The following is a 21452-nucleotide window of genomic DNA, read 5'->3' as shown; positions in this document are numbered from 1 at the left end:
AGAGCCAAACTCCTGGGCCTCCTGCTGGATACTCCCTTCTCACCTCCCAGATCCCATCTTTGAACAATTCCAGATGATTCTATAACGCTGCCGAACTTCCCTGAGCCATACAGCAATCGCTGTGCCCAGACCCAGCCCTTCTCCTCCGCAGTACCCAGGTGGCCCTCAGCCTGACCCCCTTCAGAGGCGTCCTCTGGCCCACAAGTCTGGACCCTTAACAGTCCCTGGGAGGCCCCATGCGTGCCACCCTCTCCCAGCCTATCCTTGTCCTCTTCAAATGCCCTCGAGGTGTCCTCCTCTTCGGGCAGACCTCTGCACTGACGCTGGGCATATCCTCTGGTCCTTCTTGTTCCGCCCAACTCCTCTTTACTGTCTGCTGGGACGGCACCTCCTCCAGGAAGTCCTCCCTGACCACCTTCCACTCCCTCCGACCCAGATGACCTAGGGGATCTTCTCAGCCTCCGGAGTCCCTCTGCCGCACAATTCACTGGGAGGAAACACCGCTTTGGTGGCCGTTGAGGGACGGGGCTCCCGAGTCGTTTAGATCCAAGACCGTTGTGGCGGCCACACGCAGCAGCTCTAAGGCTTGGACCAAGTAATTACACATGTCCGTGCCTCAGTTTCCCCATCTGAAAAGCGAGAACGATCGTTCCTTCACACAGGGCTCCGTGAGGATTAAATGAAACCGCTCGGGTGAAGTTTCAGCCTGCAGCAGGCACGGCTCCCGCGCGTAATCACGCGCCGCGATTCTCATCCCGGCTATCACACACCGCCCGCGGAGGCCGGGGGGCGGGGGGGGGGCGGGTACCTCTGGCCAGGATGCCCAGTCAGAACGGGAGCAGCTTCCCTAAACCACGCCTCGGATGTCCCGCCTCCAAGGAACCCGGAGTCCCGGTTCATTAGCCTCCTGAATCCAGCTCGGCGGCGCTCTACCGCACTTCGAGCGCCTGCTCTTCCCCAGCCAATCGGACTAAAGGTCGTCTTTGATCCCGCCTCTTTTGGCCGCACCAGCCAATCAGACCACACTATGAAGAGTCAGCGCGGAAAAGGCAAAGCCAGCCGGCCCAATGGAAGCGCCCCAGGAATGTAGGCTCCGCCTCTCGGTGGACAGGCCTCCTCCGCACGGGAAGGAGCGGCAGCGCTTCAAGGTGGGTGTTTGGGGCTCAATTGTTAAGGCCAGGTCTGGGGAGCGCGGCGTCGGGGGCGAGTGTGGAGCCCCTGCTGGCCCCGCTGGCTCCGCGCCCAGGCTCATCTCGGCCCGCCCAGGACCCACAGCCTCCGTGCCCTTGAGCGTGCAGCGGGCGGATCGGGAGGCCCATACCCTCAGGGCGCAGGCGCCGCCCGCATCCGTGGGGTCAGAGGTCGTGAGGAAGGTCGGGGAAGGAGCTGGGTTGGGTTCCTGTCACTGAATTCGGCGGTCAAAGAAATGGGCCTTGTAGAGGTCACAGGTCACGGGAGGGGCACTTTTGAGCTCAGGCTAAGTGCCAGGCTCGGGGCTAAACCCTTGGCATCGTCGAGCTCCCGTTTCACAGACGAGAAAACCCAAGGTCACTGCAGGCTGGGAGACAGTTCCAGAAGGGCCTGGATGCTGGGGAAAGGACTTGACTTGATCTGGAGGGTTATTTGAGCCTTTAAAGGGTTCCAGCAGGGGAGGCCTGGAGGTGTGAAGGGAGGGGTCTGTCTGGGCTCACATCCTGGCCTCACCTCCTTAGGTGTGACTGTGGGCAGGTCACTTCACACAGGTGAGCCGTAGCTTCTCATCTGTGCCTCCCTCTGGGGTGGGTGGGAGTTCTCCTGAGGACAAAGTGACAGTGCACGTGGCCCCTAGCAATGTGCTTGGCACAGGGAGCTCTCAGTAAAGGCTGCTGGCAGTGTTATCTGGGTCCATCTGGAGGCTGGGAGGGGCTACACCTGGGAACGGGAAGGCTGCCTGTGCCTCTGATCAGAATGGGGTTGAGTAGGGGACAAGATGACCTGGTCGTGCTGGGTCAAGGGTCAGGGCTCCTGCAGTGCTGGAGTGCGGGGGGCTAGGGGGGCCCTGTATGGGACCCACCTACACCTCCCTCCCTTTCACCCCCACAGATGCGCTGCCTGAGCACGCCCATGCTGCTGCGGGCCCTGGCCCAGGCCCAGGCTGCACATGCAGGTAGGACTCGGGGGCCTTTCTGGGGTTGGGGTTGGGTGCGGTACCACCTCTCAGGATGAGGTCGCAGCTGCACAGCGGAACCCCTCTCCTTGCAGGACATCCCAGCGCCCGGATCCTCCACAGCAGCGCGGTCGCAGCCACCTACAGTGAGTAGTCCTGGCAGGGCTCCCCCTCTCCCAGCCTTAGTTGCCACTCTGTAAAAGGAGGGTGGTGATCGAGATTGAATGTGGTCCATGGGGGCCGAGTCCGTCATTGCAGGGCGTTGGGGGGGCAGCCCTTCCCAGTGGCTACACAGTATTATTTCAGAGCTGCCCTGCCCTGTGCGGTTTGAGTCAGGAGCTGCCAGGTGTGAGCCTTGGGAGCCTGTTTGTTCATCGGGACCCCAATGCCCAAACTGCCTCCTGCCCCCATCACCTCCTGGCTTAGATGGCCGCACAGGTGCAGGGAGAAGCCAGGGAGGACTGCCCAGGGCCAGAGGCCGGCAGGGGAGGGTTTGGTGAAAGAGCAGGCCCCTGGGGGAGGCCAGGCTTCATCTCCCTGAGCTGGAGTCCTGGGGGAGGGCCTGTGTGAGGACCCGCTACGGCACTGCCGCTCTGCCCGCCTCCCCTGCAGAGTATGTGAACATGCGTGAGCCCTCGATGGACATGAAGTCGGTGACTGACCGGGCAGCCCAGACCCTGCTGTGGACCGAGCTTGTCCGAGGTGGGCCCCGGGGCAGAGGGGCGAGGTGGGCTGGAGATGGGCACAGAGGTGTTAGGGAAGAGAGGCCCTTCCCACCACGCCTGTGCTGCCCCCAGGCCTGGGCATGACCCTGAGCTACTTGTTCCGGGAGCCGGCCACCATCAACTACCCATTTGAGAAGGGCCCGCTGAGCCCGCGCTTCCGCGGGGAGCACGCGCTGCGCCGATACCCATCCGGGGAGGAGCGCTGCATCGCCTGCAAGCTTTGCGAGGCCGTCTGCCCTGCCCAGGTGAGCCCCTGACCCTGCCTGACCGCCCAGCTCAGCCTCCACTGGGAGTGAAGTGGGAGCGGGGTGGGGGGCGCTGGGCCCTGAACTCTGGCCCCCCCTGCTGGCTATGTGTTCTCCAGGAAAGTTCCTTTCCTGCACTGAGCCACTCCCCACCGTGAAGAATTGGAATGATGAGTGACTCAGTGCAGTGAAGCTCTCAGCCCCCGACAGACCACGTGACATGTGTGGGTCCCGCCCTTGGAGGTTTGGTCCAGGGAGTGAAACCCACGTCTTGAGCCACGAGGTGGCACCTGAGGGTCTCCGCTTTTACCCACATGCAGCAGTGATCTGAAGAGCCCTGCCTGTGTGCCTTTCACAGGGCCTGACCCAAGGACACAGGTGACACAGCTGAGGCCCTCGCTGCCCTGGTGGCGGCTCCTTTGAGCCCCGAGTGTTCGGTTCTGCTGGAGGGGCCCACAGGGACTGCCTGCAGTCACTGCCTATTAGTATAGAAACAGAAAGACACAACTGGGCACAGGTGGGTGTGCCCAGCAGGCACAGGGGGTACCCCCAGTCCACACAGCGCCCCCTCCCAGCAGCTGCTCGAGGCCACATCTCTGTGACTCAGGACAGCTCCTGTCCAAGTCCTGGCTCATCTCCTGGCCACTCCCAGGTCCTCCATGCCACAGCCTGTGGCCTTGCTCTTTCCGCTCTGGGAGAGCCCCGAAAAATAATAGCAGTCATGCACTCTAGGCAGCGAGGGCCGGCCATGGACCAGACACTGTGCCAAGCTTCATGGTTTACACAAGTCTAGGAGGTTGAGGCTATTATCGCCATTTTTATAGACAAGGAAACTGAGGCCCAAAGAGAAGTGGCTGCTGGTCTGAGGTCCCACTCATTACACTCCTGAGGACATCCGTGGCCTTGGCCATGCCACTTCGAAGGTCCTCTCGGCTGTGGAAGGGCCCAGGCCACCCCTTCCCCCAGCGAGTGCGAGGCTGCACCCAGGAACTGAGAGTTAAGGACCTGTCATTGAGTCTGAGCCTTGCCCTCACTTACTGTGTGGCTTCGGGAAACCCCTCGACCTCTCTGAGCCTCACGTTTCTCATCCACTAAGTGCGGATAGCTAGATGTAATTGGGAGGCTGTTGAACAGACAACCAATAGCATTTGGGCATCTTTTACAGTTGGGACCCCTGGGGGCTGCAGGTGCTATGATGAACAAGGCAGGCCACACCCTCTCCTCGTGGGACTCAGGTCCTGAGGCAGGAGATGCTGGCAGTTTACAAACGGGGGAAAGCCAGCTAGGGCAGCGCTCAGAGGCTGACTGAACAGCCGTGCTGGGACGTGAGTCAGGAAGGGCAGCGGCGAGCTCCCAGGGCCCCAGGAGTGGGGGTGAGCAGTAGCGGGGGTGGACTCGGTGTTGGGGCCAGCGTGGCCGGCCGGTGACCGTCCCCTGCACCCACCCCCCGCCCCAGGCCATCACCATCGAGGCCGAACCGAGGGCCGACGGCAGCCGCCGGACCACACGCTATGACATCGACATGACCAAGTGCATCTACTGCGGCTTCTGCCAGGAGGCCTGCCCCGTGGACGCCATCGTCGAGGTGAGCAGGGCCCCGCGGTGGGGGAGGCCGGGGAGGAAGCTCCTGGGAGGGGCCTGACGCCCCCAAATTGCAGGGCCCCAACTTCGAGTTCTCCACGGAGACGCACGAAGAGCTGCTGTACAACAAGGAGAAGCTTCTTAACAACGGGGACAAGTGGGAGGCCGAGATCGCCGCCAACATCCAGGCCGATTACCTCTACCGGTGACTTGCCCGCCCGGCGGGCCCGCAGCCCCTCGTGCCCAATAAAAAAGCTCTGACCTGGGAGTTCCCATTGTGGCTCGGTGGTTAACAAATCCAACTGGGAACCGTGAGGTTGCGGTTCAATCCCTGGCCTCGCTCAGTGGGTTAAGGATCCAGCGTTGCCGTGAGCTGTAGTGTAGGTTGCAGACGTGGCTTGGATCCTGTGTTGCTGTGGCTCTGGTGTAGGCCGGAGGCTATAGCTCTGATTCGACCCCTAGTCTGGAAACCTCCATATGCCGCGGGAGCGGCCCTAGAAAAGGCAAAACAAACAAACAAACAAACAAAAAAGCTCTGATCTCCCCACCGCCTCCATCATGAGTGCGCTGTCCGGGCGAGCCCATCTGTGGATTGCTCCACAGGACCCAGTCCTTGGACAGAGTCACCATCCTGTGTGACATTGCAGGCCCCGCCAGGCCCTCCCTGGGGCCAGGTCCCAGCCCACAGCAGCCTGTTGCTCACACATCTTCCTGGGTGAATCCCCCAGGGCTCAGCAGGCTGCGGGTCAGCTCAGGTCCACTGTCCCCTAATCCTGGGTGTCCAGGGGGTGGGGCTGCAGCCTAGCTTCTCTCCTGAGGGCCACCCACCATAAGACCCTAAAGATGGGAGTTCCCTGGCAGCCTAGCAGTTAAGGATTCAGCAACGCCAAATTGCTGAACCTGCTGTAGCTCAGGTTCGGTCCCTGGCCTGAGAACTTCCATGTGCCAGGGGTGCGGCCAAAAAAAAAAAAAAGGACATGAGGTCTCCCAAGGCCACAGGCGGAAAATACATCAAGTAACAGGAACTCAGAAAGGTCAGGACAGCCTTATTGGAGGAGGGGACCCTGCTCTGGGGGGGACAGTCACGAGGGGGTGACACAGGCCCTGCTGCCTGTGAGCTGGCTTTGCCTGTCCTCAAGCCACATCCCCTTTCCTGCTCAAGTTCTCCAGACCAGGCTGCCGGCTTGGCTTCTGCTGCTTGGAACTTCCCGCTTTGCATTCTCAGCAAAGCCCTCCTGGGCCACACGCAAACCCAGTGCCAGCAGTGTTGCCGAAACAGCCCCCTTTCACTCGGGGCTGAGGAGCGGGAGAGGATTTCAAATCATTCTCAGCAGCAAGGAAACTGGCTCAGGGGGCAGGGGGTGAAGTGACTCGCTGAGGATCACACAGCACATATCTGAGGAAAAAACTCATTCAGGTCTGGGAGATCTGAGTCCCTTTTTCTATCTTCCACAGTGCTTTTTACAAAACGCCAATCTCCCAAGGTTCTTCTTGGAAAGAAAGGGGAAGATGTAGGGTGGACCCATAAGTGCAGGAAAACCCCCAGGCGCCCTCACCCCTCTGGGACAGGCCCTGCATATTAGCAAGTTCAAGGCTCTGAGAAGGCCTGCAGTAAATAAACCCAGCTTTTGCCCAGTTCATCCCCAGGGAGGCCCTTTTCTCAGGTCACCTGCTAACCCCTGGGCTTACGTACCAGGCCAGCCTGGGCCATCTGATGCACTTGCTAAGGTTTGGGGGCCCCCTACAACCCACAAAGTGGCGGAGGTGAGACGTGCGGCATTAGAAGACTTGAGCCCATGGAGCGTCCATGAGTCTAGCACCGTGAGTCCTGGGGGCTGCTGGAAATCTCCAGCAAGGCCAGCGGTAAGAGACAGGCTTTAAAACTAAATCACCTCTAATTTTGCTTTTCCCAGACACAACCAATATTTGACACTTGACCTGGAGCCTGGATCCGTACTGGGGTAAATAGAGTGCTTTGAGGTGACGGCTGAGCCTGTTCAGCCCCTGAATCGATCCCTCCCTTACGAGGGATCAGGGTGCAGCCGATTTGTGACCGCGCAGTTCCAGTTACCCTGCACTGAGGCCCCCACTGCTACTCTGGTCATGTCAAGATTCCTCCTTGTGGAGTTCCCGTCGTGGCGCAGTGGTTAACGAATCCGACTAGGAACCATGAGGTTGCGGGTTCGGTCCCTGCCCTTGCTCAGTGGGTTAATGATCCGGCGTTGCCGTGAGCTGTGGTGTAGGTTGCAGACACGGCTCGGATCCTGCGTTGCTGTGGCTCTGGCGTAGGCCGGCGGCTACAGCTCCGATTCAACCCCTAGCCTGGGAACCTCCATATGCCGCGGGAGCGGCCCAAAGAAATAGAAAAAAGACAAAAAAAAAAAAGATTCCTCCTTGAAAATAGCCCTCCCAGGCCCCAGAAAGTGTCCCCCACTTTTCTGAAGACATCAACCTTGGTGGTGCCTCGGTTTCCAAGCCCCTTTCCCCACTTCTCAGAGACCCTTGCCCTGTGGGGGTTCAAGGATCACCAGAGTGGAGGGGCCCCTTGTCACCCTGGTCCCCCGTGGGTACAGCCTCGGCCTGTCCAGAGTGCAGGCAGCTGGACAGTCTTGAGCCCGAGGCTGGTGCTGGGATGGGACGAACTGCGTGGAGCTGAGGAGCAAGGTCACAGGACACGTCCAGCCGCAGGAGGAGTGACAGGGCAGAGCACGGCCCAGTGCCTGCTGGGTGCGGGGCCCATGGCTTGGCCCTCGGTGTCCTGCTGCCAGTGAGGAAAGCAGCCTCCTACGCCAGGGCACAGACACTGCCCAGGCCCCTGTCCTGGGTCCTCAGAAGCAGAAAGGTGTAAGGACCTGTGTAAGTGTGGCCTCAGGCAAAGGGGTCCCAGAGGTGGGGACTCGTGGGCCTTGGGCCCCAGTGAGTCCTCTAGGTGGGGATCCCATCCTGCGGCCCGGAATTGGGCTTGGGCTGGGCACCTCCCCACCCCCCGGCCGTGTAGACGGCGCTGGTTAGTGGCTCTGCTCCAGTTTCCAGGTATCCTCGCCCAGATTAAGCGCCCTGAGGCTCGAAAGGCCTCCCAGCCCCGCCCCTCCGCCCGGCTCCCGCTCCAGCTCCAGCTCCCAGGACCCCGTGTGGGTGCTGGGGCGGGCCGGGGGCGGGGCTTCTCCGAAAGGCCTCCCAGCCCCGCCCCCCCCGGCCAGGTTCCGGCTCCAGCTCCCAGGACTCCGTGTGGGTGCTCGGGGCGGACCGGGGGCGGGGCTTCTCTGGCTCCGCCCCATCCCCGCCCCGCCCGCCTGCCGGGAAAAGTGAGTTGCGGGGGCGCCGCGGCGGGGAGTGCAGAGCCGGGAGTGCTGAGCGGATCCGCGACGCGTGCAGCCAAGCCCGGGGTGAGTCCCCCGAGCCGGGGGCTGCAGAGCCCCCAGCTCTGCCTGCCGCCCTCGCTTCCCTCTGTCCCGGAAGGGAGTCAGGGCGTCCCCACCCAGCTGGGTCAGTACAGGCTGTTCAATCCGGCCGGCCCGTCGCTGGGTATAAGGCCTTGGTGGGGGCCACAGAGGCAGCTGGCAGAAGAAAGAGAAGGTGAGTTAGGTGAGTTAGGTGTTAATGGCCTCTAACACCTAACTCAGCTGTGCTGGGCCAGGTGGCGCTCAGAGCTTTCACTGCTGCATCTTCCTGGGAGGGAGAGACCCATTTTACAGATGAGGAAACTGAGGCCCACCCACCCAGGAAGAGGCAGAGCTAGAGGAAAGCACAGACCCTTTCCGCCAGCCCAGCTCATCATGGTGAGCCAGGGTCTCAGAGGAGAGTCTGGTGGGTTTCTGGAGGAGTCAGCCTTAGCCTTTGGCCTCCCAAGGGAGGAGGAGGAGAGGGCCGCAGAGTGACTAGTCTGGACCCTGAAGGACCGAGGCACCTTCATTTGCTTTGTAAATGTCATTCACTGGGGTGGCCCCTGGTCCAAATCGGGACCAGGGAAGATGAGGTGGAGGGGAGGAGCTAACGGCGGCCCGAAATGCCAGGGGAGGGGTCTGACCAGGTGCCTGCACACCTGTGGGCACTGCAGCTTGTCCCACCCAGAGGAAGTGCCCAAGCCCCAGGGCCCTGTGAAGCAGGGGTACCAGGGCAGAGTTGTCACAGCTGCTGTCCCCCCCGACCCCGGGTCCCCAGACCCAGCTTCCTACAACCCCCATTCGGCCAGCCCAGCCTTTTGGGCTGCCTGGGTTAGAGAAATACCCTCCCTTGAGCATATATTGTGAGCTGGGACTTCCAAACCTGCAGCCCCAGGGCCCGGCTCTGCCTGGCTTGGCTCCCTGCTGACCCGTTATAAAATAGGGCTGTGGTGCCCCCTTCCCCAAGGATTGCTGTTAGATTCAAATGAGGTGACATGGGGGGCGGGGGCCTTGGTTATTTTTATCTCCCCCCCAGCTCCTGTATGCTGGGGTGGCTAAGTCCCATTCACCCAAAGAGGAAGTAGAGACCCAGAGAGGGTGAGAGACTCCCCAAGGTCACACAGCCAATCACGGCTTGGGTAGGGCTCAGAGCTTTGGTCCCTGGCTCTCTCGCCCACTCAGCCCTGTTCGGGGCCTGGTGCTTCTGCAGCCCGCGGTCGTCTCTCTCTTGGCACCCTCTCTTCTCTCCTCAGCCCTGGGCTGGGGAGGGGGCTGCTTCTCCTCTTTACACCTAAACCAGGCCCAGGGGAGGAAGGGACCAGCTAGGCGGGCCCCAGCGAGACAGCAGGCGGGCACTTTGCCTCCCAATGCCCACCCTCTCAGAGGGGCCCTGACTTGTGCCTGCCTCTCCCCCTCTCAATTTTGAGAGCTAAGGAAACCCAGTCCCACAGAGGGGAAGGGGCTGGCTCTGGGCGCCAGGCACAGCGGCCATGGAGTCCTGGCTTATGGGCTGGGCATCTGTGGGCCCGTTGGAAGCCACCCTGCCCCCCACCCACCCACCCCCAGGCGTTTGAGCAAGGCCCAGCCGGGCCAGGCCCTTCCTGCCGGTCTCACAGTTTCCACAGTTTCACTTTCCTGGGTTTCGACACCTGGAGGGCTCCTCCCGTTGCCCCTGCCGGCCCTCCTACCCACAATGTGGCTGCCAGGCAGCTGGGCCTCGGGGAGGAGGGCCCCCTTCACAGCCCCCTCCCCAGTTCTCTTTGCCCTTCCTGGCGGAGGCCCCCACCCCCTCAGCACACACAGACACCACAGGGAGGGAGGAGGGCCCTGGCTGCCTGTGGGGACGGGCCAGACCTCAGCCCTGCCGTCCCTCGTCGCGGCTGCTCCCTGGGGAGGAAAGGCGGGGGCTCCTGGTCCCGCAGTAAGGAGGCCAGCGCTGGAGGTGGCCCTTGGCCTGGGGCCCCAGGGATGTATATAGGATCTCGGGAGAGGGCAGGTCACAGAGGAGGGGCAACCAGGGCAGAGGCCAGGTGCGAGAAGAACCACTGTCTCCAGGAGCCACCAGGGCTGGGGGGCAGGGGTCTGAGGGCAGAGCCAGCTGGGAAGGAGCTTGACGTTGGACTGTGGGTCAGGCTGTGGGGTCAGCCAGGCCAGGCTCCACTCTCAGCTGTGCCCTCACTTCCCGTGTGACCTCAGCACCCCACTGAGCCACCCCAGGCCCGTTTCCCCATGTGTCCGCTGGGGGTGGTAACGGTACCTTCCAGGATCGCATGAGCATAGAAGTCCTAGCAGCGGGTGGCACTGCCTGCCACCTGCCCCCGACTGAGCCCCACGCCCCTGCTCGCCCCTCAGAACCATGGGCTCCATGTTCCGGAGTGAGGAGGTGGCACTGGTCCAGCTCTTCCTGCCCACAGCGGCTGCCTACACCTGCGTGAGCCAGCTCGGGGAGCTGGGCCTCGTGGAGTTCAGAGATGTGAGTGGGCCGGGCTGGGCGTGGGAGGAGGCCTCATCCTTGGGTGTCCCAGGTGGTGGACCATCTGCCCCGTACTGGCCCCCCACCCTGCTTGAGTCCTGGCAGCCTCTGGTCTCAGGAAGGCCAGCTTTATTCACGGCCAAGGTCACCCCCCCCCCCCCCGGCAACTTGGGATCAGCCAGGCCACCTGAGCCCTGCCTCGCTCTTCCGGGGTCACATGGGGTCCGGTCTGTCTTCAGCCGGGCTTCTGGAGGGGGATAGTGTGCTCAGCACCTCTGGGGGAAGGCAGCCAGGCCTGGGCCCTTGGTGGGGGGGAGACCCTTGGCCCCCTGCCTGGGAAGCTGACCCCTCCGCGCGGCAACCACAGCTCAACGCCTCGGTGAGTGCCTTCCAGAGACGCTTTGTGGTGGATGTTCGGCGCTGCGAGGAGCTGGAGAAGACCTTCAGTGAGTTGGCCCCGGGCCAGTGCCCCAGGCAGGCTTCCTGGAGGAGGTGCCCGTTGAGCTTGGTCTGAAAGGGAGAGTCCAGGGCACCCAGGTGGAAGGCAGAGAAGGGAGGTCCAGACCAGGCCCTGCAGAGCCAGGCCAGGGCAGCTGGGCTCTGCGGGGTGTTCTTGGGAATGGGGCAGCCTTGGGGGAGCTGAGCAGAGGGCCCAGGCCAGGGCTGGCTTGCAAAAGGCCCTGAATACCGAGGGAGGGCCTGAGACTTTGTCCTGTGGATGCCAGGAGCCACCCAGAGGTTTACTAAGCAGGGGAGAGGTGTGGGCAGAACTTTCTCTGCTGCAGATGGACTGGGGTGGGCAGAGGCCAGGTTCTTATCCCTGGACAAGAGGGACCCCTGGGTCCTGTTCTGGAAACTTCTTCCAGGCGGACCCTGCAAGGTGGGAAGATAGAGCATGTCTGTTTAATGCTTAGCTTGACTGATGGGTTGTAAGCAGCCAGGCAGGTCCTCTGTGGGTCTCCATGGGAGCTCTTGCCTCCGGGCCTGCAGCGCCAGGGCCACCTGCCAGAGGCCGCTGTGGGGCCCGGGCCAGGGGCTGGGAAGGGAGAGCAGACCTGCAGGGGTGGAGGTTTAGCCTGAGGTTTTTCTGGGGTCTCGGTTAGCTGGTGGCCAGAGGAATCTGCGGTGGCATTTTGAATCCCTAGACTTTAGCCAGCCTTTGGCCAACAGTGGCCATGAGCAGGTGGTGGCCCCTGAGAAAGCCTCCCCCGACACCTGTCCCTCGGCACCCAGCCTTCCTGCAGGCGGAGGTGCGGCGGGCTGGTCTGGCGCTGCCTCTGCCTGAGGGGGTGCTGCTGGCACCCCCACCCCGTGACCTTCTGCGCATCCAAGAAGAGACGGATCGCCTGGCACAGGAGCTCCGGGACGTGCGGGGCAACCAGCAAGCCCTGCGGGCCCAGCTGCACCAGCTGCAGCTCCACTCGGCCGTGCTGAGCCAAGGCCATGGCCATGGTCCCCAGGTCAGTGCCAGCCCCGGTGGGGCGGGGCACAGGGAGGGGCGCCCGGCCCCACCTGGACCGGGGCTCATGGTGCCTCTTGGCTCCTAGTTGGCAGCCACGCACACTGACATGCCCTTGGAAAGGACCCCCCTGCTCCAGGCCCCCGGGGGGCCACACCAGGACCTGAGGGTCAAGTAAGTGAGCAGGAGCTTCGCTCTCTTCCCGCCAGCACAGGGGTGATGCCAGGCCCAGCTCGGACTCCTAGTCCAGTGCTCGCCCGCCCCCACCCTGGCCTGGCATTTTCCTCACCTCACCCTCAGAGGGATCTTCCTCTCCTGGCCCTGCCTGGTGGGCTTCTGCCTTCTCTGTGGGGGGGTGGGGGCAGTGTGCCTGGTTGGCCCTCCTGGGCAGGGCCCAGCTGGGGGGCTGTCTCAGGGCGGGGGCGGGGGGGGCTGTGCAGGGGAGGTGGGGGCAGCCCTGTCCAGCCCCGCCTGGCCCCACAGCTTCGTGGCAGGTGCCGTGGAACCTCACAAGGCTGCCGCCCTGGAGCGCCTGCTCTGGAGGGCCTGCCGCGGCTTCCTCATCGCCAGCTTCAGGGAGACGGAGCAGCAGCTGGAGGACCCGGTGACGGTGAGCGGGGCGGGGGCGCTCAGGCCGGGGCGCCTCCCGGGCAGAGCCAGGACTGCAGGCTAAGCTGGTCCCCACTCCGGCAGGGTGAGCCTGCCACCTGGACGACCTTCCTCATCTCCTACTGGGGCGAGCAGATCGGGCAGAAGATCCGCAAGATCACGGACTGGTGAGCCCCGCGGGGGGCCGGTCCCCTGCTGCCCTCGTGCCCCGGGCCCTGCCTGTCACTTCCACCGAGCTTTCCCTTTGCCACACTGTCCACACTGTCGACTCGGCCTCCGAAGGACCTGGACCCCCCCCCCCCCCCCCCGCCACCTCACATCACCCTCCTCCCCCCACCAGCTTCCACTGCCACGTCTTCCCCTTCGCGGAGCAGGAGGAGGCCCGCCTCGGGGCCCTGCAGCAGCTGCAGCAGCAGAGCCACGAGCTGCAGGAGGTGGGCATGTGGTCTGGCTGGACCCCCGCCTTCCGCCACCCGGCTCCTCCTGATACCCCATCCCCACCCATCCCCCCCACCTCCCACCCCCCCTCCTCCTGACATCCTGCCCCCCACCCATTTCCCCCTCCACCTCCCACCCTGCTCCTGACCACTGCTCTGGCCTCAGGTCCTGGGGGAGACAGAGCGCTTCCTGAGCCAGGTGCTGGGCCGGGTGCAGAAGCTGCTGCCGCCCTGGCAGGTGCAGATCCGCAAGATGAAGGCTGTGTACCTGGCCCTCAACCAATGCAGCGTGAGCACCACGCACAAGTGCCTCATCGCAGAGGCCTGGTGCGCCACGCGCGACCTGCCCACCGTGCAGCAGGCATTGCAGGACAGCTCGGTGAGCGTGGGGGTCTCCACCCCCCCCTGCTACCAGGCAGGGGCTGGTTTCCTCACAACACATGCCCGTTCCTGGCACCATCAAGGCCAGGCCTTTGCCAGGGCTCACCCTCCTCCAGGAAGTCCACCGTGATGGCCCCAGGCCCAGCATGCCCTCTCCCTGCCCCGACTTCCCAGAGGCCCTGAGATGGGCTGTCACACCCTGGAGGTTGCACTGGGCATTGATTAGAAACCAGGTTCAAATCCAGGTTCTGCAGGCACTCGGCCCTGCAACCTTGGGCTGATTGGAGGGCGCCGCAGGCTCATCTGTGAAATGGGCGTGCTGACCCTGCCTGCGGGGGTCAGCTGTGGCAATGGGGCTCCCTCTCCTGGGCCACCTGGTTGGGAAGTGGCACACTTCCATTTCCCAAGTGACTTCTGGTCCAGTCTCTGGCTCTCCCTTAATCCCCCTGAGCTGGGGCAGGCGGGGTGGGTCATCCTGTTTCACAGGGGGAGGAGGGGCTGCCCCGGGTCCCCTGGCTGCCCCCCAGGGCGTCTCCACAGTGCTCCTCATCTCCAGGTGGGCCTGGCCGGGCTTCCGAGGGTCCCTGAAAAACCCCTGCCCTCAGTCTCAGCTGTCTGTCTCTGTCTGCCGGTCGGATGCCCCAGAGCGAGGCGGGTGTGAGCGCCGTCGTGCACCGTATCCCCTGCCGAGACATGCCCCCCACGCTCATCCGTACCAACCGCTTCACGGCCAGCTTCCAGGGCATCGTGGACGCCTACGGCGTGGGCCGCTACCAGGAAGTCAACCCCGGTGAGCGCCACTGGAGGCCCCACTCTGCCTTGGGTGGAAGCCTGAGAGGGCTGTGTCCACACTGGGCCTGTCCCGCCCTCCGGAGATGGGAGACGCACTCCCCATCTCGCTCTCGGAGGCCCAGGGTGGGGGCTTCGTGTTCATCCCCAGCGCTCCCCCACCCCACCCTTTTAACAGGGAGCCGGCAGAGCTGTGCAGAGAATAGCAGCTTTGCAGTAGGAAAGGCCTGGGTTGGGAGTCCTGCTCACTCACCTGGATAAGTTTCTTAGCATCTCTGAGCCTCAGTTTCCTCATCTCTAAAATGGGGGCAAGGGTACCCATGGGAGCAGTGCTGGAAAGGTTAACAATTGCCAAAGGTTGCCAACCACAAGTAGGTCCCCAAGGCCAAAGTCAGCCTGCTGATGTGTTTTGTGTGGCCACGTTGTGTTTTTTCAGAGGTTTGAATGGGTGCAGCCCTAGGTCAGATTTCTCCCAGAAGCAGACCCCGAGATGGGACCTCTGGTGGAAGTGGTCTATTGAGGGAGGTGCTCTCGGGAGAAACCAGTGAGGGACCCCGAGGGATGGGGGTGCAGGCAGGGCAGGGAGCGCCGGGCAGAGCCAGTCCTGGGCGAAGTCTGGCCTCAGCCTGAGCCCGTGGGGAGCCCTGGAGCATCAGGGCCATTTCAGTGTGTCTGTGTCAAGGCTAAAAGGCAGGACTTCCAAACCTAACACCCTTAGTTATCAGCCAGCCCCTGAGGCTGGGCAGTGAGACAGCTCGAGACACATCGGCCTGGGTGCTCACTGGCCTGGTGAGGCCCACTGGGGCTCCCCTCAGCAGGGCACAGGCCAGAGGGGTGCACAGAGCTGCAAAGGGAGCTGCGGCCATCTGGGCAGAGCGTCAGTGACGGTGGCAGGTGCCAGTGTTGAAAGTTGCTGTTTTTGCAAACATCTGCCTTTTTTCAAGACTTGGCAAAAAGTGAGAGATTTGGCAACGAGGTGCCCATTCACAACAGGCTGGAGCTGGGCAGTGACCGTCCCCTCCCGTTTGCCGGTACCTGTCCCAGGGTCACTGGGTGGAGGCTGCAGGACATCTCTGTATGAGCCCAAAGGATGGGTGTGGGGTGAACCATGATGAAGCCCCTTTGGCAGGGGGGTGGGGGATCGTCCCAGGCCAGGGAGGCATCCTGCCCCAGCCAGTGGATGAGAGGCAGGGCTTGGGGTCCCCAAGGTGGTCCAGGCAGGCCATGATGGGATCTGGTCCTCTGAGGCCAGCTGACGCTTCAGGACCGGCATCTGAGAGTTTGGCTGTGGGCCCTCGCTGCATTTCATCTTCCCGTAGTTCCTCTGCATTGGCAGAGGCCTGTCCACAGGTAGAACAGGCATGACCACCAGACACCCACGATTGATGATGTGGCATCAGCGGTCCCGGCAGTAGTTTGGGGGAGGTTTTTGTTTATGAGGGCTACCTCAGCAAAGCACTACAGGTGCGGTGGCTTAAACAGCAGGCGTTTATGGTCTCATTGTTCCGGAGGCTGCGTCTGAGATGAAAGCGTTGGTTCTTAGTGAGGGCTGGAGGGAGAACCTGTCCCAGGCCTTTCTCCTTGGTTTGTAGACAGCAGCCGTCTTCATGTTCATGGGGCTTTCTTCCAGTGTGTGCGTCTATGTCCAGATTTCCCCTTTTTATGAGAACACCAGTCATATTGAAAATGAGCTCATTTTCACCTGTCAACATCTGTAGAGATCATATCTCCAAGTAAGGTCATTTTTAAGGTACTGGGAGTCAGGACTTTCACATACATTTTTTTTTGTGTGGGGGGGGACTACAGTTCCACCCACAGCAGGAATGTGTGTTGGAATCCTAACACCTGTGAAAGAGTTTTCCTATTTCTTTTGTCTTTTTAGGGCTGCACCCGCGGCATATGGAGGTTCCCAGGCTAGGGGTCCAATCGGAGGTGTAGCTGCCTGCCTTACACCAGAGCCACAGCAACGCAGGATCCGAGCTGTGTCTGTGACCTACACCACAACTCAGGGCAACACCGGACCCTTAACCCCCTGAGCGAGGCCAGGAATCAAACCCGCAACCTCATGGTTCCCAGTCGGATTCATTAACTACTGAGCCACGATGGGAACTCCGAGTTTTCCTATTTTACTAAAGGGACACTGAGACCCCAGAGGTTAAGTGACCCACTGGGCCTTCTGGAACTTAACCATGCGCGGGCCAGGATTGCCACTGGGGTCTTTCTGCTTCTGCTCAAAGTTCTTCTTGTAAATAACAATAGCTAGAACTGCTCAGTTTATATTGTTCATAATCTGTCAGAGTCTATCTGTGATAATTGCCCTATAAAGTGGTGGTATTGTTACCTCTTTTACAGATGGGGAAATGGAGGTTCAGAGAGGTTAAGACACTAGCCCGAGGTTGCACAGCTAGTAAGTGGCTGGCTCTTGAATGCAGATAAGGGGTCTGGTACCCCTGCCTGGTGAACACAACACCTTTGCATCTCCCGGGGTCCTGGAGCCCTGGCGGTTGGGGGCCTCTGTGGTGCCCTCTACAGGGATGGGGTTCCTGGCTGACCCCATGGCTCCTCTGCCCGCAGCACCCTACACCATCATCACCTTCCCCTTCCTCTTCGCTGTCATGTTTGGAGACGTGGGCCACGGGCTGCTCATGTTCCTCTTCGCCCTGGCCATGGTGCTGGCCGAGAACCGGCCGGCTGTGAAGACAGCGCAGAACGAGGTGAGGAGGGGGGCTGGGGGTGGGGAGGAGCCTGGCAGGGGTGGGGCCCAGGTCGGCTCTCACGGTGCCTACGCCCCCAGATCTGGAGGACCTTCTTTGGTGGCCGCTACCTCCTCCTGCTCATGGGCCTGTTCTCTGTCTACACCGGCTTCATCTACAATGAGTGTTTCAGCCGCGCCACAGCCATCTTTCCTTCGGGCTGGAGTGTAGCAGCCATGGCCAACCAGTCTGGCTGGAGGTGAGGCCCAGCTGCAGCCCCTCCCCTGCCAAGTCCCGAGGTCTCCAGACCCCTGACCAGCCCACCTGCTCTTGTTACAGCGATACCTTCCTGGCTGAGCACCCGCTGCTCACCCTGGACCCCAATGTCACTGGCGTCTTCCTGGAACCCTACCCCTTTGGCATTGACCCGGTGAGTCCTCGCCGTCCACCTGGGGTGATGCTGGGGGTGATGCAGGCGGGGGTGCGGGTCCAGGGCTCACCCAGCTCTCCCCCAGTGCCAGGCCCAGTTCCGGGTGCCGGAGGCACAGGCGCTATAGACTGGGGTCTGCCTGGCGGAGGCCCCACGGCAGCCACTCAAAAAGCAGAGAAGGGTGTCCTAGTAGGGGCAGCATCCTGTAGCCCCTTCTGGGCCGGACACCGTTCTGAGCCCTTGTTGTAATGATTTTCTATCCGGTCCTCATGACAGCTCCATGGGGCGCACAGCAGCACTGGCCCCATTTTAGGGGCGAGGAAGCTGCGGTTCCATGCCCAAGGTCGCCCTGCTGGGAAGAACGGGGGTGGGGGCCCAGGCTGTCTGGACCAGTGTGTGCTGCAACCGCTCCCCCCGCTGCCCCTCGGGCAGGGGACACATGGAGCTGAGGCCTTGGCGGGGGTGGGCAGAGAGGCCCGCGAGGGCGGCGGGGTGGGGAGGCCCGCTCGTGACACCTGCTCCTCCCGTCAACCCCAGGTCTGGAGCCTGGCCGTCAACCACCTGAGCTTCCTCAACTCCTTCAAGATGAAGATGTCTGTCATCCTGGGGGTCACCCACATGACCTTCGGAGTGGTCCTGGGGGTCTTCAACCACATGTGAGGGCCGGGGCCCAGGGGCGCGGGGTGGGGCAGGGGCCAGGGCAGCCCGGTGACCGGCCCGCTCCCACCCCAGGCACTTTGGCCAGTGGCACCGGCTGCTGCTGGAGACCGTCCCCGAGCTGGTCTTCCTGCTGGCGCTGTTCGGCTACCTCGTCTTCCTGATCGTCTACAAGTGGCTGCGATTCGTGGCCGCCGACGCCGCCTCGGCCCCCAGCATCCTCATCCACTTCATCAACATGTTCCTCTTCTCCCGCAGCGCCACCAACAGGCCACTTTTCTCCGGGCAGGTCGGCTGGGGCCGGGATGCAGGCTCACGCCCCCCACGGGGCTCCCCTGGTCACTGGGCCACCCAGCTGCAGGAGCCTCATCTGAGACGGGAGTGGGACGGTGGCCCGAGTCGAGGGACCGTGTCAGGCTCCCAGCAGGGGTGGCTGCTGGAAGCCTGGGGCACCTTCTCCAAGAGAAGGGTCTGTGTGGGGCAACGCTCCTGCTTAGCGAGGGGCCCTGAGGGAGGAGTGGGCTGTGGGCTCCTGGGCCCCTGCGAATCACGTGACCTGAGCTGGCATGCAGCTGGCAGGGGTGCCCTGACTCTCGTGCCCTCCTGGCAGGAGGTGGTGCAGTCCGTGCTGGTGGTCCTGGCTCTGGCCATGGTGCCCATCCTGCTGCTCGGCACGCCTCTGTTCCTGCGGCAGCAGCACCGCCGTCACGCGCGGAGGCGACAGCTGGTAGAGGTCGGTGGGGGGGGGAGGCGGGGGGGGGGGGCTCTGTCCGGGAGGCAGGGTGGCTGTGAGCCCCACATGGGGCTAGGGGTCTGCTGATGCTGCGGCTCCCACCTCCAGGACGAGGACAAGACTGGGCTTCTGGATGCGTCTGTGTCCGTGTCCAGCCAGGGCTTGGATGAGGAGAAGGCAGAGTGCCCGGGGGACCGGGAGGAGGCTGAGGTGGGTGTGGCGGTGCCTTCCTGAGTGGGGGGTGGCTGCTGGCCCGGCCGGCCCCGCCCCTCACTGCCACCTACCCCCCCAGTTTGTTGCGTCCGAGGTGTTCATGCACCAGGCCATACACACCATCGAGTTCTGCCTGGGCTGCATCTCCAACACGGCCTCCTACCTGCGCCTCTGGGCCCTGAGCCTGGCCCACGCCCGTGAGTGACCGTGCATGGGGGGCGGGCCGGGCACAGGCGTGGTCCTGGGTCCTGCCTAGACAGACAGACGGACACACGCACACACGCACACGCACACACACACACACACACACACCCACCTGCTGAATGGGTGGCCTGGGCGGGTCGCTTCTCTGGGCCTCAGGATCCCTGTCTGTAAAGGGGTGACATCGGGGGAGGCCCCCGGCCAGCACCCGGGAAGGGAGGGCCTCAGGGTGCTGAGATGGCCGAGTGGGGCGGCCACCGCCCGGGTCCCCACAGCCCCCTCCCCCCGGCCCCGCAGAGCTGTCGGAGGTGCTGTGGGCCATGGTGATGCGCGTGGGCCTGGGCCTGAGCGACGAGATGGGTGTGGTGGCCGTGGTGCTGGTCCCCATCTTTGCTGCCTTCGCTGTGATGACCGTGGCCATCCTGCTGGTGATGGAGGGGCTCTCGGCCTTCCTGCACGCGCTGCGGCTGCATTGGTGAGCAGCCCGCCCGGGGGTGCCGGCGGCATGGGGGGCGGGGGGGGGGCTTCCTCTCACCAGCACTCTCTGCTCACCCCCAGGGTGGAGTTCCAGAACAAGTTCTACGCGGGCACTGGCTACAAGCTGAGCCCCTTCACCTTCGCGGTGGAGGATGCAGAGCACCCCTGAGCCTGCGCTCACCTGCTGCACGGGAAGGAAATAAAGGGGAGGAAGGCCCAGGAACTGTGTCTTGTCCTGTCGGGAAGGCCAGTGGGTGGGGCGGCTCGGTGTAGCGGAGCCTGGGCTCTGGGCGCGGGCTGGTCCTGCCCCTGGGTGCCTGTTTGGTTTGCCAGACACCATGCCAGCCTCTGTGCCCATCTCCCTTTGCAGCTGGAGTTGGTACGCGTGTGGGGAGGTGGGAGGCGCCGGCCTAGGATCTGGGGCTTTAAGAAGTCAAGAGAGGACCCAGGAGCACACCTGCAGTAACCCCAGCCTCCTGGCGTGGGGGGGCCGCAACTAGGACCGAGGAGGATGTTTCCCAAATAGTCTAGCTGAAAATGCAAGTGTCTTCCCAGGCTGGGCCGGGGGCTGAGCGCCCCATCCTTGGGGGTGTGCAGACTGGCTGTAGAATGATGCCTAGGACACCCTGGGTGTGGAGGGTGCGGCCCGGCACGAACGGGCCAGTGTTCTCACATCCTCGTGCCGCGCACGCCGGAGCAGAGAGCAGCTTGGGACCCGGCGCCCCACATGGGGCAGTGTCAGACCCGAGGCCACCTTCCTGCAGAGAAGGAACGAGGCTGTGCAGGGCAGCCTGGGTTTGCCCCGGGCTCCGAGGGTCAGGCAAAGGGCTAAGCTGCACTGCAGGCCCCGCCTCCTGCCACTGGGGAGGGTGGCCTGAGGGTCTCTGGCGTGGGTCCCACCCCCGGCTGGGAGGCAGGGCCAGAGCTTCCCAGAGGCCTCACTCTCGCCCACTGAGGAGCTGCCAAGTGGTTCTTTCAGCTGGAGGCCCCGGGAACAAAGGCCGCCTTGAGGGAGAGATGCGGTGGGCACAGGGGCCTGGCCCCATCACTGCAGCTCTCATCTGGCCAGCTGCTGGGGGGGCCTGTCCCTCGGGGCTGGGACCGCCCTGCTCAGGGCCCTGAGACATCAAGCTATGATGTTTGGGGTACGAGGGCCTGGCAGCAACCCCGCGTGCCTGGCAGACGTGGCTGAGAAATGCGGACGGCAGCCTCTGGTTCGAACTGCGGGAGCTGCACCTGATGCTCAGGAGGGCTGCGCACGGATGTGGACTCAGCTCAGGACCCTAAGCCGTGCCGTCCTGGGAGCAGAGCTGCGCAGAACAAGGCAGGGGACAGGAGACCTGGGCAGGTGTAGTGTGGCATGTGGAGAGGCAGGTATGGCCCTGGGGAGACACTGGCTGGCCCTGCCCCGGCTGTGACACACACGGCTGGCAGCCCCACTGGAGAGGCGGGCTGCCAAAGGCCCTGATCACCCAAGGCACTGCAGGGGGTGCCTCTAGGGTGTGGAGGAGGTCAGGAGTCACACGCTAGGGGGTCCCCCGCAGGGAGGCCAGGCCTGCTCCCTGCTCCCGCAAGCTTGCCGTCTAATCCAGGACAACTGCGTGAAGCGACCGGAATCCCAGAATTCCCCAGAGAAGGAAAGTGACGGTCAGGAAGGACGTGGCTGGGGGAGTAGGGTGGCATCAGGGACGGTGCCATTGTGGCCGGAGGGGTCTACCAAGGCCTGGGTGGCAACTTTGAGCTGACGGTGGAGGGAGGTGGTGGCGGAGGGCAGGGGCTGGACTGGTGAACACACCAGCCTTATGGGCTGGAAGCTTAGT

General features: G+C 63.1%; 2 protein-coding genes across 4 annotated transcripts; both read left to right on the top strand.

Annotated features, from left to right (window-relative positions):
* Positions 1–904: 904 nt before the first annotated feature.
* On the top strand, positions 905–4965 carry NDUFS8 (NADH:ubiquinone oxidoreductase core subunit S8). 2 transcript variants are annotated; one of them, XM_047775089.1, is made up of 7 exons: positions 905–1148; positions 2083–2146; positions 2242–2292; positions 2759–2848; positions 2944–3116; positions 4573–4701; positions 4775–4965. In XM_047775089.1, the coding sequence occupies exons 1-7, from the start codon at positions 1068–1070 to the stop codon at positions 4904–4906; spliced, it is 720 nt and encodes a 239-aa protein (XP_047631045.1). In that variant the 5' UTR covers positions 905–1067; the 3' UTR covers positions 4907–4965. The 2 variants fall into 2 exon arrangements, with proteins under 2 accessions (XP_047631045.1, XP_047631046.1); XM_047775090.1 differs by lacking the exon at positions 905–1148 and adding an exon at positions 1432–1742.
* A 2989-nt stretch (positions 4966–7954) lies between these two features.
* On the top strand, positions 7955–19855 carry TCIRG1 (T cell immune regulator 1, ATPase H+ transporting V0 subunit a3). Of its 2 annotated transcripts, none has more exons than XM_047775080.1 (20): positions 7955–8083; positions 10433–10553; positions 10921–10999; positions 11787–12013; positions 12101–12186; positions 12496–12622; positions 12706–12788; positions 12962–13055; positions 13225–13437; positions 14085–14229; positions 16803–16942; positions 17023–17180; positions 17261–17351; positions 17889–18007; positions 18084–18297; positions 18619–18741; positions 18850–18951; positions 19034–19151; positions 19453–19630; positions 19714–19855. In XM_047775080.1, exons 2-20 carry the CDS (start codon positions 10437–10439, stop codon positions 19799–19801), a joined length of 2502 nt encoding a protein of 833 aa, XP_047631036.1. In that variant the 5' UTR covers positions 7955–8083; positions 10433–10436; the 3' UTR covers positions 19802–19855. The 2 variants fall into 2 exon arrangements, with proteins under 2 accessions (XP_047631036.1, XP_047631037.1); XM_047775081.1 differs by lacking the exon at positions 7955–8083 and adding an exon at positions 8134–8273.
* Positions 19856–21452: the final 1597 nt, after the last annotated feature.

Source organism: Phacochoerus africanus, chromosome 4, assembly GCF_016906955.1.
Source record: "Phacochoerus africanus isolate WHEZ1 chromosome 4, ROS_Pafr_v1, whole genome shotgun sequence".
Classification (NCBI taxonomy): Eukaryota; Metazoa; Chordata; class Mammalia; order Artiodactyla; family Suidae; genus Phacochoerus; species Phacochoerus africanus.
Note: the sequence above shows the minus strand (reverse complement) of the source record. Positions and strands in the feature narration are given on the sequence as shown.

Bases quoted from the DNA above. Each gene is read 5' to 3' on its own strand.
- NDUFS8 (XM_047775089.1), top strand. From the start codon at position 1,068: ATGGAAGCGCCCCAGGAATGTAGGCTCCGCCTCTCGGTGGACAGGCCT. The intron at 2,293-2,758 runs GTGAGTAGTCCT...CCTCCCCTGCAG, and splicing joins CGCGGTCGCAGCCACCTACA to AGTATGTGAACATGCGTGAG. The intron at 4,702-4,774 runs GTGAGCAGGGCC...CCCAAATTGCAG, and splicing joins CCGTGGACGCCATCGTCGAG to GGCCCCAACTTCGAGTTCTC.
- TCIRG1 (XM_047775080.1), top strand. From the start codon at position 10,437: ATGGGCTCCATGTTCCGGAGTGAGGAGGTGGCACTGGTCCAGCTCTTC. The intron at 17,181-17,260 runs GTGAGGCCCAGC...CTCTTGTTACAG, and splicing joins GCCAACCAGTCTGGCTGGAG to CGATACCTTCCTGGCTGAGC. The intron at 18,298-18,618 runs GTCGGCTGGGGC...CCCTCCTGGCAG, and splicing joins GGCCACTTTTCTCCGGGCAG to GAGGTGGTGCAGTCCGTGCT.